At 43.5% G+C, this 17,290-nt stretch overlaps 1 protein-coding gene across 16 annotated transcripts in view; it reads right to left on the bottom strand.

Moving 5' to 3' along the window:
- Positions 1-2,168: 2,168 nt before the first annotated feature.
- The window catches only part of LOC110530261 (disco-interacting protein 2 homolog C), a 243,557-nt gene continuing 228,435 nt past the window's right edge, over positions 2,169-17,290 (bottom strand). For 14 of the 16 annotated variants that reach the window (XM_036985840.1, XM_036985843.1, XM_036985844.1 and 11 more), the window contains 13 exons: positions 16,883-17,004; positions 16,527-16,638; positions 16,222-16,331; positions 14,704-14,834; positions 13,291-13,459; positions 12,926-13,096; positions 11,260-11,289; positions 8,470-8,531; positions 6,980-7,037; positions 6,424-6,498; positions 5,507-5,681; positions 5,271-5,394; positions 2,169-4,760 (listed from right to left, as the gene is read on the bottom strand). In XM_036985840.1, the coding sequence (XP_036841735.1) occupies positions 4,508-4,760; positions 5,271-5,394; positions 5,507-5,681; positions 6,424-6,498; positions 6,980-7,037; positions 8,470-8,531; positions 11,260-11,289; positions 12,926-13,096; positions 13,291-13,459; positions 14,704-14,834; positions 16,222-16,331; positions 16,527-16,638; positions 16,883-17,004 (1,592 nt within the window). In that variant the 3' untranslated portion in view covers positions 2,169-4,507. The remainder of the gene's footprint in view (positions 4,761-5,270; positions 5,395-5,506; positions 5,682-6,423; positions 6,499-6,979; positions 7,038-8,469; positions 8,532-11,259; positions 11,290-12,925; positions 13,097-13,290; positions 13,460-14,703; positions 14,835-16,221; positions 16,332-16,526; positions 16,639-16,882; positions 17,005-17,290) is intronic. The other 2 variants (XM_036985846.1, XM_036985856.1) reach the window with 2 other exon arrangements.

Raw genomic sequence — 17,290 nt, 5'->3', positions numbered from 1 at the left:
AATCCCGGCCCTATTCTTGAAAAAGGCAGGTAGTGTCAACACTAAATTAATGGTTGTGATTATAGGATGTGAAAAACATTACTTCCATATATCCAACGTTGGGGAAAATGAGAGTTCGCCAAAGACATGATTCAAATTAGTAATTTGTTTCACTTTCACCGCGATGAAAGACTTTGGGCTGGGCTCATTCCATATCGAGAAAGATCCTCGTAAAACATGTTAAGGTAATTTCCTATTGGGCCGACATATGCAGCGTTTACCGTGAATGCAGTCACTGCGGACACGAACATCGCCTTTAAATTGAATTCAAACTAAAGCAGCCCCTTCTCGCACTTGAATGAACCGACTGATTTGCCACATGTAATAAATAATGTTCTGTTTAATCCTGATACACTTCCTCAGGAGACTGAACAGAATCATGCCTTATCAGTTTCCCAAAACAGTATCCTAACACGGAACCCAGACTGGCTGCGCGCGTGCGTCATCGTGCATAAATATATTTTGTCCTCCCACACCAAACGCGATCACGACACGCAGGTTAATTAAATATCAAAACAAACTCTGAACCAATTACATTAATTTGGGGACAGGTCGAAAAGCATTAACTTTATGGCAATTTAGCTAGCAAATTTGTCCTAGAATATAAACATTGAGTTATTTTACCTGAAATGCACGAAGGTCCTCTACTCAGACAATTAATCCACACATAAAACGATCAACTGAATCATTTCTAGTCATCTCTCTTCCTTCCAGGCTTTTCCTTCTCTTGATTCTATATTGCGATTGGCCAATGAAGAGTGAAGAGATGGGAGAGGCAGGACTTGCAGCTCGATCTGCGTCAGAAATAGAACTGACTTATTTTTTAGCCCTTGGCAAACGCAGACACTCCTTGGTGTGCATGAGCAGTGTGGGTGCAATAATTTAATATATATTTCTACATTTATTTTGCGACGCGAGCGGTGTATTCGGCCTGTAACACCCTGACTACACCGCTTGCGCAAATAAATCTATAATCTTCAATTATTGTACCCACACTGCTGACGTGCGCCAACGAGCATCTGCATTGCCAAGGGCTAAAATAGAAGTCAAGTTCTATTTGTGAAGCAGATCGTGCTGCAAATCCTGCCTCCCATCTCGTCATGCCTCTCCCATCTCCTCACTCCCACGAACACATTAAAAGCTGCGATATAATAAAATCCCGGCCTTAATTGTATTTGTTTTCAGCCACCAACAGTATTTACATTCAACCATGCAAACTTGCTCACAAGTGAGTTCTAGATTTCCAATCCAGCTGTTTTCTTCATACCGAAAAATGTTTTATTTGAAGATAAATGTTCCCAAACATGTAGATACAGTAGGCCTAAGACTTTCTTCTGGAAATAAATTAACTGAATAACCACTAAAGGCAAACATGTAAACCTATTCCCAAAATTAGGACTTCATTACAAAAAGATGTCAAAATCCCAAATATAAGGAGCCTATTTAAATCTGTCAAAATATACTACATGAATTAGAAAGACTATATTGTGCTACTTCCATAAATGCTCCAATGTGCAAACACTGAAATAATTATTCTTGTAACTTATACCATGACATTGTTGAATACTTGTTTCTGATTGGCTTGAAGGGCATTCTAGAGCGTGCATTATTTCCCTATTACGCATGGTATAATTCAATGGCTGTAGTTCATTACATGTTTGATCTGCTTTTAAAAGCAAAAGTTGAATTTAAAACATTTCCCATTGTTAAATCGATTTTCATAACAGCAAGCTAGGACTGATGGTTTGTTAGCTAACTAGCAAGTATGTTTGTTTGGTTACTACTACTAACTTGCTAGCTACTTCAGTGGATGCTGAAACATTTGTACCTGCAAATTAACACATTTTTGCAGCGGTATAAAAAGGGATAATCAACATGAGGCTCTGCATTCTCTGGAAAATAATGCAACGCCGCTAGCACATTGTGCTCATCGTTCACTATTTTCCATAGAACGCATAGCCCCTCGATTATCCCTTACATATTTCACTACACGCAAACAAATATATGCATGTATGAAAGTTGCCATAGTTGATGGATTTTGTAATACATTTTGAAAACCGTAATACATATCTTCAGATTAGATATTCATATGGGTAGACCTGTGTAAACCTTTTCACAATAGGAATGGCTCAGATCTATACCTCTTTAATGAAAGCCACCAAATATCAGCAGTGTACCAGATGAATTTGCAACAAGTAGATTTACAGCACTGCGACAAGTATAGGATGGGACCATTATCATTTTTCAATGAACAGCTATGAAACAGTATAAACGTGTGTCTCAACCGAGGGCTATGAGCTTAGCACACACTCATCTGTTACTTTGTAAATCTCTAGAAACAGTTCACTAATGTTTGTGAGTAGAATGCATTGCCTCTGTTGAGATAAGCCTTTCAAAATAAAATAAGTGGCAAAACATGAAATAGTTCAGATGTGCACAGACTGCGCTGTTGAGGCTGGCTGACTCAGTATTTGTTATTTCGCATCAATCATTCTTGGTTAAATATCTTTTTAAAGTCGTAATAGAGCAAACTGATTGATTGATGGCTTTGATTCATTATACATTACACCACCATAGAAGATATGGAAAACTTGCTATGTAATGTGTGTATGAACAAAGTTAACAAAACCCAAAATCTCATATGTAACATATCAAATATGCTTGGGCATATGATAGAATTACATTGAGATGCAACCTCTGAAACAGCAGGTAGGTAGCCTAACAGTTAAGAGCGTTGGGACCATAACCAAAAGGTCGCTGGTTTGAATCCCGAGCCGACCAGTTAACATCTGTCAATGTGCCCTTTAGCAGGGCACTTAACCCTAATTGCTCTGCTAAAATTTAAACACCGTGTACTGCTGCAACAAACAAACATTTTATAGTCAAAATCATTGAAATATTTATTTAATTGAAAGACTTATGCCAACTCAGTTCAGACATTTTTTTATTAAAAAAAAAAGTCAGTGTCATTCTTGCCAATAAAAAGAATGCTGTGTAGATACTAGAAAGTGCTTTTAAAGATTCTAATGTGTTGAACTAAAACATTCTTAGCCATGAACTTTACCGTCAAATCATGTATGTTTCCACACAGATTTAAGGTTTCACTCTCCCCCAAAACTGCTCTTCCACCTTATGATAGTTGCCTCAAGATTTATTCCTCTAAAGGGTTTCTGTAAAAATGTTGTCTTGTACTTTTTCCCCTCTGACATCAATATAGGAGGCCTGATTGGTCTCTCAATGTAAAAATATTAAGGACTAAACTTTTTATTCAATTCTGGTGAAGATCTCCAACCTGTTGTTTCAGAAACAAGTGTTTGACATGCCAGCACAAAGACATACTCATCATCCTTCTCACAGACATTTCTCAAAAAGTGCTTTTGATCTTTTCAGGGCTGTTCTTTGTCTCTGAAATGCAGTACTTCTCAACTTGCATGATGTCTGACGTACACAGAGCTGAAGATGTTGCGTTGTTTGAAGGACATAAAGGGGATGACTGTAAGGATTCAGACTGTCCTCTCAATAACTGCACACATTTTCCTTGGTGAATCCTAGGTCTTTTTAATTAATATAGATCTATATTTGATATACTTGATGTGATACTAGTATTCACTCAAGATAATACAATGCTTTGTTTTTATATTAGCAAATATTCAAGATTAAAACATTCTTGAATGTCCTCTCTCATATACTTCTAAAGTGAACAAAATAAATTAAAATCAGTTTTTGTACATACTTACATGATATGAAATAACATAGTGTTTTCCTTCAATTGAAGTATAATGATATTGAACATGACAACTGAGTAAAAGGCTGTTGTAGTTGAAATAATCACACTGGTTTCTCACTGGTTTCCCTTGTAGTTGGGACAGTTGTCACAGAAAAATAAATGTTAGCACAGAACTAAAAACGTAATTGTAAAAAAACAAAACAAAACAAAAAAACAATATATTGTACCTCATATTGTAAAGTTCAAGCACAAAATTGATATGTCCTGTATCAAAACATATCTGTATTTGTAATGACTGATATAAAAAAAGGTCAACATAAAATACCATTTGCCACAGCTTGTAAATATTCTTAAAAAATACCCTAACCTCTTAGAGGGCAGATTAAAAAAAACGAGCGACTTCAGCAATACGTAACATGAAAATATATACACACTTAAAGCAATAACCAAAAAAGCTCAAATCTAATAAACTAGACGCACTCTCCCATCATCGACACACAGAGCTCCTTCCATTCCAATCTTTCACTACACTAACCAGTCTCCTGTTCCTGACAATTCTAGGCGTTTTTGTTTTGAACTAGCGACAACGTCCCACAAACTAGGCGAGCGCCTGGGTCCAGGACTCACGTCCTCTCCCCCTCCTCAGAGACCAGAGGTCCTGTTGCATTGCAGTATGTACATAAAGCTCGGCCCATCGGTTCAAGGCCTTGTCTATGGTCTAGTAGGTCTCCAGCTGGCAGGCTACATGTTATAGGCCACGTAGATGGGGTCCAGCTGGTCGGCCAGGAAGCCGTCCCGGAGGTGCATCCTCTGCTTCTCCCCCCGGGAGTTGATGGGGATGACCCCGATGTCCACCACCACCACCACCCCCACGATCAGGTAGTGTTCCTCCAGAACCACGTTGGTCACCAGGGGCACCAGGTCCAGGGCCTCCTGCTCCGACCCATCCAGCTCCACCACCACCACCAGGAGGTTGGTCCACGTGAACACCGCACTGCAAGGGAGAGACAGACAGGTAGTCAGGTTCAGTCAGTTTAAACAACATGAGCTACTGGTCTGAGCTCCAACACCAGGAGGTTGATACATGTGAACACTGCAACAACAAACCGTATAAGTAGGTACTGTGCATGTTGTAAGTTAGCTACTCACTCTGGCATTTCAACAAACAGTAAGTCAATCTAGGGCATTTCAACTGCTCACCATTAACAACTTGTAATTGAACATAATCAGCTTGATATTTGAACAGAAAATAATTTGGTAAAATGCCCCTACTGCATGTGTTTGTCCTGATTTGATATATACAATAGGCTGATCAGAGCCTTCTATACATCTGACCTGTATATAGTTAACTAAAGTTTTTCTGCTTTGTACTGGCCGCCTACTTGCTTTCTCTCTTGGATAAAATGTCCCGAAAACGTTGAGCTACACCAGAACCACAAATCCCCAAGCTACTGTATTTTATCAGGATGCTTATCATGTAGCCTTATGAAGTTACAGTCATCACCATTCTGTGATGCTCTTATGCGTCCTGATAACGGAGGTCTCGATGTCGATGGGGTGGTACCTCATTCCCCTCAGCTCCATGGCCTCATCCAACGCCCCCACCACGTACAGGGCATCGTGTCGCTCTGCACACACACACACAAACATAATAACAAACTGCTGCTACTGGATGTGAAGCTCACCTGTGAAAGTATGCATGATAAGTACATTTGGTAATGAAGGGAACACGTAGCTTACCCCCGCTGGCATCAGTCAGTTCGGTCCTCCTGAGGAAGCCCAGGTATCCGGTGCGGGCCCAGATTGTCTGTGTGTCTCCAAAGCTCAGACGGGAGGTAAAGTGGTCTGACTGCAGGGCCTCGTCTCCATACACTGTGAAGTAGCCGCTGGCATTGTGTCCACTGCACACCCAGATCTGTGGGCAGGACAGCAATTCGATGTTTTAATTCATGCTTTTTAAGTGAGATCCTCTGGGGATCCAATCCATGTCTAGTTGTATGATTGTTTACCCAAATTAATTCAGAACAACTCAGCCCTTAAACTTACAGGACCGCTGGACGTATCACTAATATCAAACATGTTATAGTGGATCTGTGTCCAGACCAATCCAGTGACAAATGTGTACTTTTAGACCAATTACATAACACTTACTGGTCTTAGAACATTACACTGGATATCTAAGATGCTCCTTAAAGGGAGCCCACCATCAACAACATCTGTGAACATGGTGTGTTTCTATGTTTTGTAGTAAAACAGAGAAGAAGACAGTGTTCCCAATGACATCATCGGTGAGCATCCTGTGATTTGAACCAATGGAATTGCCTACTAATTGGTTGATGAGGTCATTGGTTAAACCATCTTCCGCTATATATTTTACTACAAAACATAGAAACGCCCCATTTTCACAGATGTTGATGTTGGGGTGGTGCTGGAATATGAAGTTTAAAAATGGTGAAATTTCCCTTTAACATCAAGTGAGACTGAAGTTATGTGGGCTGACTCTTGAAGTACACAGAGAGAGACTATTGTAGTTTAGTCTAATGAGAGAGTGAATATCTAATGAGCTATGACACTTAAGTACAGAGAGAGACTATTGTAGCCCAATTTATTGTAGCTTGTACTGAGTTTAATGAGTGAGTGATTATGTCTCAACCAACCTCTCCAAGATGCGAGTCTCCCAGCGGTCCCTTGGTCTCCGGGTTAGCGATGATAATTCGAACCCCAGGTAGAATCTGATGGCATTAAGGAAGAGACGATTAGTGCTTTCATCTCTCCACTCCTCTCTCCTTTCAGAGAGGCCATTTATGTAACTGATTTACTGGGTTGAGGCACAGTGAAGTGGCCCGACTCCCTCTCTCTCCCAAAAGGGCGCCATTTAGTAAGCGACCACAAACTGTGTAACAGGATTTAATGTTGCGAGAGAAAAAAAAGCCTCATTGTTGTGTGGTACAGACTGATCCGGATCTCCTGGCTGGTCCATGTGAAACAGAGCAGAGCGCTGCCACAGCCGGGGCACAATTAACTCTCACCTACACTTCCTCAATTATGGGGATGGGTTGCTGTGGAAACTAACTAGACGACTAGACGAATCACAGCACAGCATACACACTACAGTTTAATCTCAGTGATTCAAAATACTTCAGAGTCTACCCTATGTCTATGTAAATGACAACCATTCGTTTGTTCATTCACCAAGTCAGGAAAGGGACTCACTTTTCCAGATTCCATGAGTGGTAAACTGTGTGGAGAACCTCTCTCTACCAGACGAACCCTGTGAGGGAGGGAGGAAGTGAAGAGTTACTGGGCCTCTGAGTCAATACTGTGGTTGCGTCCCAAATGGCACCCTATTCCCTATATAGTGCACTACTTCTGACCAGAGCCCTGCGGTAATAGGGAGCCATTTGAGACACACCCTGTGAGTCAGCGTGTCATCTGGCTAGTCGTCCTCACCGAGCACTTCATCATCAAGACTAAAGGATACTGGAGAGCAATAGATTACATTCTGAAACCTTTCATTTCACATTTCATCCAATGCAGCAGTTTATACAAGCCCTTTTAGTCTACAAATTATACTTTACTTTCAACACAAACACAATAGCTACATCCCAGGGAGGAGGACAGTGGTGGAGGCAAAAACGACTGTCTATAATCACAGTGTGTATGTGAATAGCAGCAGCTATATTTGTGAGCGGTGAGGCTCAATGTGCAGCATGCTGTGGCCCTGCTAGTACACTGTGTCTCAGACTCCGTCGGCATTCACATGGCAACCTATTCCCTATATAGTGCACTTCTTTTGACCAGAGCCCTATGGACACTTGTCAAAAGTAGTACACTATAAAGGGAATTAGGATGCCATTTGGGATGTACGTTAGTCCAGAGCAGCTACAGGCTGGGTCCTATTGATGTGTTGACTGGGTGTGGGAGAGGTACGTAGACCCACTGTTCTGACCCCGGGCCGTCTTAAAGACCCGTTTGTAATCTTAATGTCAGACTTTGCGAACACAGCTAGAGGCTCCATAGCCAGTTATATCGGACTGCTTTAGTGTCACAGGGAATGAGTCTGGCTTCAACCTTTATGCATACAATGCGGTGGAACTATTCCACTGTAAATGGACACTGCAGAGGTAATGACTCCTGATTAGCTAATCAAATGGTTACCCAGACTATTTGCATTGTCGTCGTCCCCCCCCCCCCCCCCCCTTCTACACTGCTGCTACTCTGTCATTATCTATGCATAGTCACTTCAATAACTCTACCTACATGTACATATTACCTGCACATTGACTCTGAACCGGTACCCCCTGTATAGAGCCCCGCTATTGTTATTTACTGCTGGGTCTTTCTTTTTTGAATAGGCGTTTTCATAAAACTACATTGTTGGTTTTAAGGGCTTGTAAGTAAGCATTTCATGGTAAGGTCTACACTGGTTTTATTTGGCACGTGTGCCAAATACAATTTGATTTGAGTCTTCAATGTCATGAGAGCATGGTCCAAGATATTGTTTTGGTTGTGAGCAACATTCTGTTGGCATAGATGTCATACCTCTGATTCTGAAGACCCCCCTGTGTGTGTCACTCACTGACGCAGAATAAACAGTACAACAGAAAATGCACCACTTGGTGTACTATATAGCTCATTTATCAAATAATTTATTCATTTCAACAAATGCTCAAGAGGATGTTCTGATAGGAGCATGCCCTTACCTGTCGTGCCTCAGCGCTCTCATGTCCACATACACAGTGGTTGGGTCTGGTCCTGAAGTTCCCTGCAGAATGACAACGTGCCAGGGTTAGTGTCCGAGCTAGGATGTCTGCTGCCTTACAGAACCATGAACACAGCGCTGTCTAGATGCTACTAGCATGTTAGTGCTTAACAGAATGCCTACAGATCACACTGGTTGTGAATGGCAGCTTTGCGACAAGTCCAACCAACAATACTAATCCTAATGAGTTACTAACTATAACATTCAGACATACCATGGTTGTGGAAGAGGATAATAAGAAAAGGTTGAAGTCAATAAAAACCAAAAAGAACCGAACAGGACCCGTATCCACAAAGCACCGACAGTTTGAGGTACCGCAAAGGAACATGTGGGATAACGCTCACTGACAGGGTAGCAAATGATAACCAATCGCAACGAAGCGTCGCTAGCTGTGCACGCTTCTGACAACCACGGTCTGGTTGTGGTTGAAAGCAATGGTCAAACGTTTGATATAAATGATCTCCCACAATAAAAATCGGGGATGGGACTGTAGATCGGTCTCCATCAGTACGTTCATTCGTACTTTAGTCACACGCGATCTCTCAGACAGCACTGGGACGATTTTGACTAAACTTGTGTGAATGATGCGTCATTCGTGGCGGATGACGAGTTGCTTTGTTTTCGCATGACACGACCACTTTGCCTACTGTTCATTTTTACTTGCCGATAAATAGCAGAAAACGTTTGAAATGTCTATAATTTTCACAGAGCACAATCAAAGTTAACATAGGCCCTAGCTTTCAATCGCCCAATTTGTAGGCATGCCCAATTCAGGCATCTTTTTTTTTTAAACGTGATATTGCTCTCAAGGACAACTTGAAATAACATGATATAGGTTAATTGATGAAATAATCCACAGAAAACAAATGAGATTATTTATTAGCCTAGTCGTTAGAAGTAATTAGGCATTTCATGTGAAATCATTGTCAAAAGCTTATGAGGCTACTGTTGCATGTAGGTCTAGATTATTTATAGGTTGATCAGAAATATTTAAAAAATGTCTTTCAACAACTCCAAATCAATTGCCTGCAATGGCGCAGGAACCACTGAATCTGTGCCTTTTTCTACTATCTATTTTCTATTATCATGACACCTGCTGGTAACTCCTAACTGGTTAGGACACCTCATGAGGTCTTCGAAATATCTGTTGACTAAGCTTCATGCTTTATTTTGACCCATAGTAGTAGTAAATTGTCTCTAGCCTCAGCACTTACGACCAATTTTGTGGATACGGCCCCAGAGCAGAAGGAAAATGAAAAACTTAACCACAAAAAAAAGTGCACCTAAAAACTGTTCTGAGATCAGATCCAGTCTGATCCACCTCATGCAAACACAGAAAGAAGCCACAAAACAAAACAACATTTTGTTTTTTTAAAGAGGAGAGGGACAACAGAACACAACCAGATGGAAGGAGAGAGAGGAGGTAGACATGGTGATATAGTGCATCATGTCTGAACGAGCAAACACAATCTGTATCTGTCCCTTCAATAGATGGTTTTGAAAGCTGACAGTTCAGTAGAGAGGCTTGACTGGCCAGACATGAGAGTCAAAGCCACACAGACAGAACAACACAATCCCAACATACATTACATTGAACACAGAGGCACCAAGTTGAACAGTAGTGTGCATGTCTGATAGTATTTTCTATCTAGTAGGTTAGTGAACAACCAAAAAACCCATATGAATAAAGAGGAGAAACCAGCCAACAAAGAAATAGAGAAAGCACAGAGCAGCTTCCCCTCCCCAGACTTCCTCAGCCTAGCTCTGGTCCAGGGTGTTACATGCAGCTTGCTGATGTGGCGCTTTCCTCAACGCCCTGGACTAGAGACATCCCCAGCCCTCCCCAGGTAGATTGCAGTGCACCCGTGACTCAGCAGCATGTTTTAATAGCATGGCTAAGGCTTTGGCAGAGGAAGCAGCAGAGCAGCATCTACCACCAGAGAGGAAGACAGCCATAGAGCTACACATGCTAGATCCTGACTCATTCCAGCCAGACAGCCAGCTATAGAGCTGCACATGCTAGACTGACTCAGACCAGCCATAGAGCTACACATGCTAGATCCTGACTCAGTCCTGAGTACACGCAGACCAGAACACAAGGTACCGTCAAACAGGACACACTATACAGTCTTACAGCAGTATCGCAATAGTACGGTATTACAGTATTTATCTACAGTCACTCAAACATCGAGCAGGCCTACACTATGACAATACTACTACTACTGCAAATACTGCAGTCACACTGCACTAAACTAGAACATATTGCTGCTACACAAACAAAACAGTATGTGTGCACATGTCCCAAATAGCACCCTTTCCTCTAGATGGCGCACTACTTTTGACCACAGGCCATAGGGCCCTGGTCAAAAAGAGGTGTGCTACATAGGGAACAGGGTGCCATTCGTAACTCAGCCTATAACAGCTCACCAGAGTGGCAACGGTTGCCTTTCCCTGTTAAGTCAAATATGGCCCCAATATCACCATATAACCCTTAAATCACATCACTGTAACTGACCTTTGAATCACACTTCCTGTCCACCTAGAAAGCTACTGAGAAGCTTTGAGAATGGCTGTGCCTGTGTCCCAATATACTGCTATACCTGTTCTCTACCCTGTCCCCCCCACCCCCACCCCTTCCTATCCTAACCCGTCCCCTGCCCCGCCCTCCCTTCCCCTGCCTGCTCACAACACCTGATGAAGAGGGTGATTAGCGAACGTGAAAATCCCCTACCTGGTCAGCAAGCTTCCCCAGCCTGTGAGGCTATAGCAGCAGCAGGAGGAGAGTGAGGAGGAGGTAGGAAGGAGAAATAAGGGGGAGGAGGGAGGAAGAAGGGGGCGAAGACAAAAACGAAGTATAAGATGTGGGTGGGGTTATGCAAAACAACAGAGGGGGGGAAAAAAACAAAAATGTCAACTATAGAAATGGGAAACAAAAAAAAACAGAAGCCGCCTTAAACTAAATGAGAAGTTATGTTCTAGGCTTATTAATGTTAGCCAATAGATCAATGTTAGCAAATGTTGGGACATTTATACATGATCAGTTACATTTACACGATTTCATTGATAGTATTGATCAGGAATGGGCAACTTCGATAGGGCCGGGGGGCCACAAAACATCTGAACTCATCATGAGGGGCTGTAGTGGCTCGCGAGTCCGCGTACCCACATCCATACCCACAAATACATACCCACACATCCAGTCAGAGGTGGCCCTAGCCTTCTGGGGGCCCTAAGTGAAATTGTGTTACGTATACTCAAGTTAAGAAGAGTATCATGCAGTAAGTCAGAGGTAATCGCTTATTTACAATAGAGTTTAAGAGGGAAGAATCTATACATGTCAAATAATGGTGTTAAATACAACATTTTCAACAGGCTTCTCGATTGGGCTTTTTGTCAATCCTTCAGATTTGATTGATTGATGGAACAGCGAAGTGCACCTGAATCTGGTGCAAATAGTATTCTGATCTCTATCTCATTATCATTTGAATAATAAAGCTTGCAAATAATAGTTGAATCATGTAAAAGAATGAGCCCAAAATTAAAGCATGAAGTAGCAGCATGTGTAAATGCTTATGGACAGCTGAGCTCCAGAGACATAGTGTGCATCCAAAAAGGCACCCTATTCCCTATATAGTGCACTACTTTTGACCAGGGCAAACAGTCGTGCATTATTTAGGGAATAGGGTGCCATTTGAGACATACACATAGCTCAGTGTATGTCTGGTAATAGTTTTTGTCGTTGGTGAGAAGCAGAGGGCAGAGAGAGTGAGATGTGTAGAGGACATCTATGCATGTTGGCTTCTCCTCCTGTGAGCTGTAAACCCTGTCAGGAATATTACTGTAGGCCCCATAGGCTGGCCCTGGGGAAACTGTGGCTTCCCATGTTAAGTCACAAATGCAGATTAATGACTATAGGCCATTAAATTAAACCAGATTCATCTCCCTCACCCCAAAAACAAGCAAACTGCAAGGCAACTAGAGTTCACAAAGTCTCTAAATAAAACAAAACACAACGAACTTCCAAGACTTGAGGAAAAGACTTTGCAAACGATACTGGAGGCAGAGAAAATGACAAGAAACAGTCGCACGCCTTTCAACAAACAAGATAACAGAGCCACAAACACACATTGGCTAACATGTATCAAATAGCCCGTTGTCTACTATGGTGGAAACATTGGTAATAGGATCCATTAAATGTTGGATGCATTGACATCACCAGCGTGCTGGGGTTGTCCTTCTCATTCAGTCTCTCAGAATCCCACTGGTGACAGATTGGGGACAGAGAGAGACAGCACCCATAGATACTGAACTTAGTAAGAGCACATTTTATAAAACGTTGAGGGACAGAGCACATGTGGTTTGCGGACCAGAGGAGAGGAGGAAGGTACTGACTGTACCTGCAGACAGACGGCCAGGTTGACTCTGCAGCCGAACGAGGTGCTGACTGCTCGGGGGTGGAGGCCCAGGTCTTTGAAGAGCTTGGAGAAGGACTGAGTCAGAGCTATCCTGGGTCTCTCCTCCGCCACCACCACACACGTCCTGACCCGCGACAGGTCCAGGCCCCGAGACTGACGGAGAAACCAGAACTAACTGGATCAAATCAGAACTAACCAGGCTGGATGAGTCTGGGTTGATGGACAATCCACGTATCAGTCAATCAATCAATGTTTTTACATCAGCAGTTGTCAAAGTGTTTTGCTCTCAGGTCATCACATTGTAATAAAATGTTATCTTTGTTGTGATTTGGCGGGTAGATACCTACCTTGAGGGATTCGGTCTGCAGGCCCAGGCCCTTGGTGCAAAGCTCCATAACGCTGTAGGAGCAGAAGGTGTCCCTGACCTTGTACTGACTGACAGCTAGCAACCACAGAGCAGGGTTCACCTCCAACTCCGAAGGCGGGATCAGGATCGACTGGTGGCCGGAGTACACACTAGAAACAGGAGACACAGAGTGAGTACACACAGGACACTAGCTAGGTAGTACACACTAGAAACAGGAGACACAGAGTGAGTACACACAGGACACTAACTAAGTAGTACACACTAGAAACAGGAGACACAGAGTGAATACACACAGGACACTAACTAAGTAGTACACACTAGAAACATGTACCATACAGTAAGTGCGTAGCCTGAGAGCACACAAACTTAAAGACTTCATACAATTCACACGGGCGGCAGGGTAGCCTAGTGGTTAGAGCGTTGGACTAGTAACCGGAAGGTTGCGAGTTCAAAACCCCCGAGCTGACAAGGTACAAATCTGTCGTTCTGCCCCTGAACAGGCAGTTAACCCACTGTTCCCAGGCCGTCATTGAAAATAAGAATTTGTTCTTAACTGACTTGCCTGGTTAAATAAAGGTAAAATAAAATAAATAAAATAAACACCTGGGACCATGAGTGTACTAACAGCCAACTACATTATATATTCAGTGGCTCCATTTATAATCCAGACCAATGCCATTTCATCAAGGCCAATGCAACCTCTAATAGTACAGCTAACTAGTAGCTAGTGAATTATACACTGAATAACAAGTCAGGGCTAGTTTGCGTAGGCATCAATCAGAAACACACGCGGCAAATAAAACAGCTTTGTTCTTTAGCAAGGTCCTGGTGTTGAGACAGCACCCCACTGAGGATATTTCCATCTGAAGATTTGCCAAGTTGAGTGGTGCCATGTCAGAGAGTGCTTCCAACGGGGAGGCGATTAAAGAAAGCCCAGCGGACAGCGGAGCAGAACGGCGTCATCGTCACAAGGAGGCGGGTGGGAGGCTAAACACAGCAGAATAATGCATGCGCTGCATTTGGCCCCCTGCTTAGTCTAGTCTCTCTCTCTCTCCCTCTCAACACCCCCCCCCCCCACCCCCGGCATCTGACAGGCCTGTAATGTCCTGACAAGGCCCCAGCATGGCACAGGTCTAACTGGTCTGCCTGAAGAAGACAGGCTTCCTGACATCTGTAGGTACTGAGAGACGGTGCATTCCGATGAGGACGTCACTCACTGTGTGTGAGGGTCTGAGTGAGGCGCAGGGTGAACATAGCATGGCTTCTTCAGAACAGAGGTCCAGGAGTAGCTGTGTGTGTGTGTGTGTGAAGTGTGGACAAGCAGAGCTAGATGTGTATGATGTGATTGGTGGGCAGTGACGAGGCTAGAAGGGTCCATCTCTCTCTGTTTCACCTGCAAAGGCACCAGAGGACGAAGCCCAGGCCGCAGTAGGGGTCCAGACAGATAGCCACCTCACGAGAGGGGTACAGCTCACATTGCAGCTTGATAGAACGGCAGAAGGCACTGGTGGCAGTATGAGACATCTACACGGGAGGGATGATAAGAACAAACGCATACAGATTAGTAATTTAGTTAACACTCTACTTGGCTATAGCCTGGTCCCAGATCTGTTTGTGCTCTTGCCAACTCCATTACAAAATATGACAAGGAGTTGGCATGGTGGCACAAACTGAAGGGCACTCAAGCGACATCCCAAAACCAACAAATACAGTCTATCATTTTCACCAGGGTGGCCCTTTATTAAACGATATACACATGACGTACATGTGTACCCCAGTCATTCTTTCAGAACTTTATCAATGTAGAGTACGGTATTCAAGCCCAAGGCTTTGTTTTGAGTTTCAATGGAACTGCATCAGAATTAGGAAACGCACTGCAAAAAACTATCATAAGTAAATATTCTCATGAGCTGCTAGTAAGAGTACCACTCCTGAATCCTTAACTAATGAATAAATTAAATCGTAGAACAATGACTCAACGCGGCTGAATATATAGTGGGATAACGCTTTCACAACTTGGTGCGTCTCCCCTCCGGTAGATAGAAGCTGTTATTGTCCCATTGAAAAACACTAGTTCCACTCCAGCCTGAGAGGTTGTTAAAGTGGCACGCAATCCTATCCGTGTCAAAAATGACACACTATTCTCTATACAGTGCTGTACATTTGACAAAGGGATATAAGGAGCTTTCCAAAAGTAGTGCACTAAGTAGGGAATAGGGCGCCATTTGGGACACAAGCAGTAGGAGGAGCCATGTTCTCACATGAAACCCAAATTCAGGGTTTTGTCATGTTAATCAGTGTACAGCATGAGAGACATCATTATTTGACATGGCTGAACAGCCAGAGTGCATCTTGTTTTAGTAAACTACAGAAAAGAGCCCCACACACCACAACAATTCTCCCCCACCACCACCACCTCAATCGACCCTATTCCTCTACGCGTTTTCAGCTAGACGGAGAACAGAATAGACAATCGCCTCTAGGTGAAGGGAGAAAACCCACAGCCTCGTCCACTGAGGAACTGATAGCAAATTTGCTTCCTTATAGACCAGTGATAAGATTCATGTTTACAAGTTGCTATTTCACTGGATTTCCTACTGAGCTTCGTCGGTCAGACAAAGGTTTCTACATGGCCAGATGAACTGTGAACAAGGCGTGTCCTAGTATGGCGTTGGATCTGTGGCGACAGGGAGAACAGGCCTTCTGGGTGAGCACCGTACTGTGACAGATTCAGCAGTCATCCACAGCAGAGGGGTGCTGGGATCAATAACTGCTTTCGTGTTGTTGAAATGTCACCACTATCTTTCCACTCAGACGATCACTTCATACAGCTTGTTTCTGTTTCACTTCACACGCTTTTCGTGATATCAGCCTCCCTGATAGGAGAAACACATTGTGGTTAGAGGTTTACCTTCACTCCTGCTAGCATCCCTGTGGTGGACACACTGAAGTCCAGGTAGGCCAGTGTGTCTGGGTTGGAGGGCTTGTACAACAATGGAGGTTTCTTCTTTGGCAGATCGTCTAGAGGACAGAGAGACAAAGGACAAGACCACTGTCATCACAAATACATTCTTAAGTAGAGGATACATTACATTGTCATTAGTCTCGATTGGTCGTAAGATCTCTGCGTCGGTGTCTGTTGTAAAGAAGTCCAGACCCTCGGGCTAAAGTGGGTAATGTCTGACTGAGTGCAGCGTGGGTAATGGAGTCTCTTACCTGTGTCCAGGACAGGAGGCCAGGACCTGACGTCCACTGCTGCTGAGGCCTCCTTCGACCTCAGCAGTTTACAGATCACCGCTGTGGTCATCATACACGCTGAGCGGCTCACCTGGGGCCACACGCACACGTCGAGACAAGCAAATACAAGTTTGGATACACACAAGTTTATACACGCACGCGCAAACGCACTGTAAAATGCTCCAGAAAGACGAGGCCTACTCTGTCGCCTTCGAGGATCCAGTTCCCTTTGACGTGACCTCTTATGCATCATCTTGGTCTACATTTTCTCTAATGAAAGGTCAGTTGTGATGCGATGACGACTTGATACAGAGGACGTCAACCGAAGCACTTACCTCCACGATCATCTTCACTGTGGGCAGAGTGGTGGCTATGTTCTGGGGGTGCGGAGGTCGCACAGTGATTGGCACGCAGCCCGCATACAGGCACCCGTAGAACGCTGCGATCAGGTCAATCCCTGCATGAAGGACACAGAGAGAGAGAGAGGATATTAGTTCTGGTCCGTCAGTCCATGAGTCCTTGTGCCAAATCGGAACCATCCTCCCGACCGACAGAAAGACACTGCACCCTCAGGACAAGGTGTCGTATTGAGCAGGCTGTCCAAGAGACAGTTAATTGAATGGCTCTCTCAGGCAATCTCCCTTGTCAGGATTTTGTCCTGCTTGACTGAGCCTTTTCATTATGGACCTATGGTTCACTTGAACGCTTGAATTTCTCTGGCTCCCAAATACTAACGGAGTTCC

The sequence above is a fragment of the Oncorhynchus mykiss genome, chromosome 8 (genome assembly GCF_013265735.2).
Source record: "Oncorhynchus mykiss isolate Arlee chromosome 8, USDA_OmykA_1.1, whole genome shotgun sequence".
NCBI lineage: Eukaryota > Metazoa > Chordata > Actinopteri > Salmoniformes > Salmonidae > Oncorhynchus > Oncorhynchus mykiss.
The sequence above is the reverse complement of the archived record's forward strand: the minus strand, read 5'-3'. Positions and strand labels throughout refer to the sequence as shown.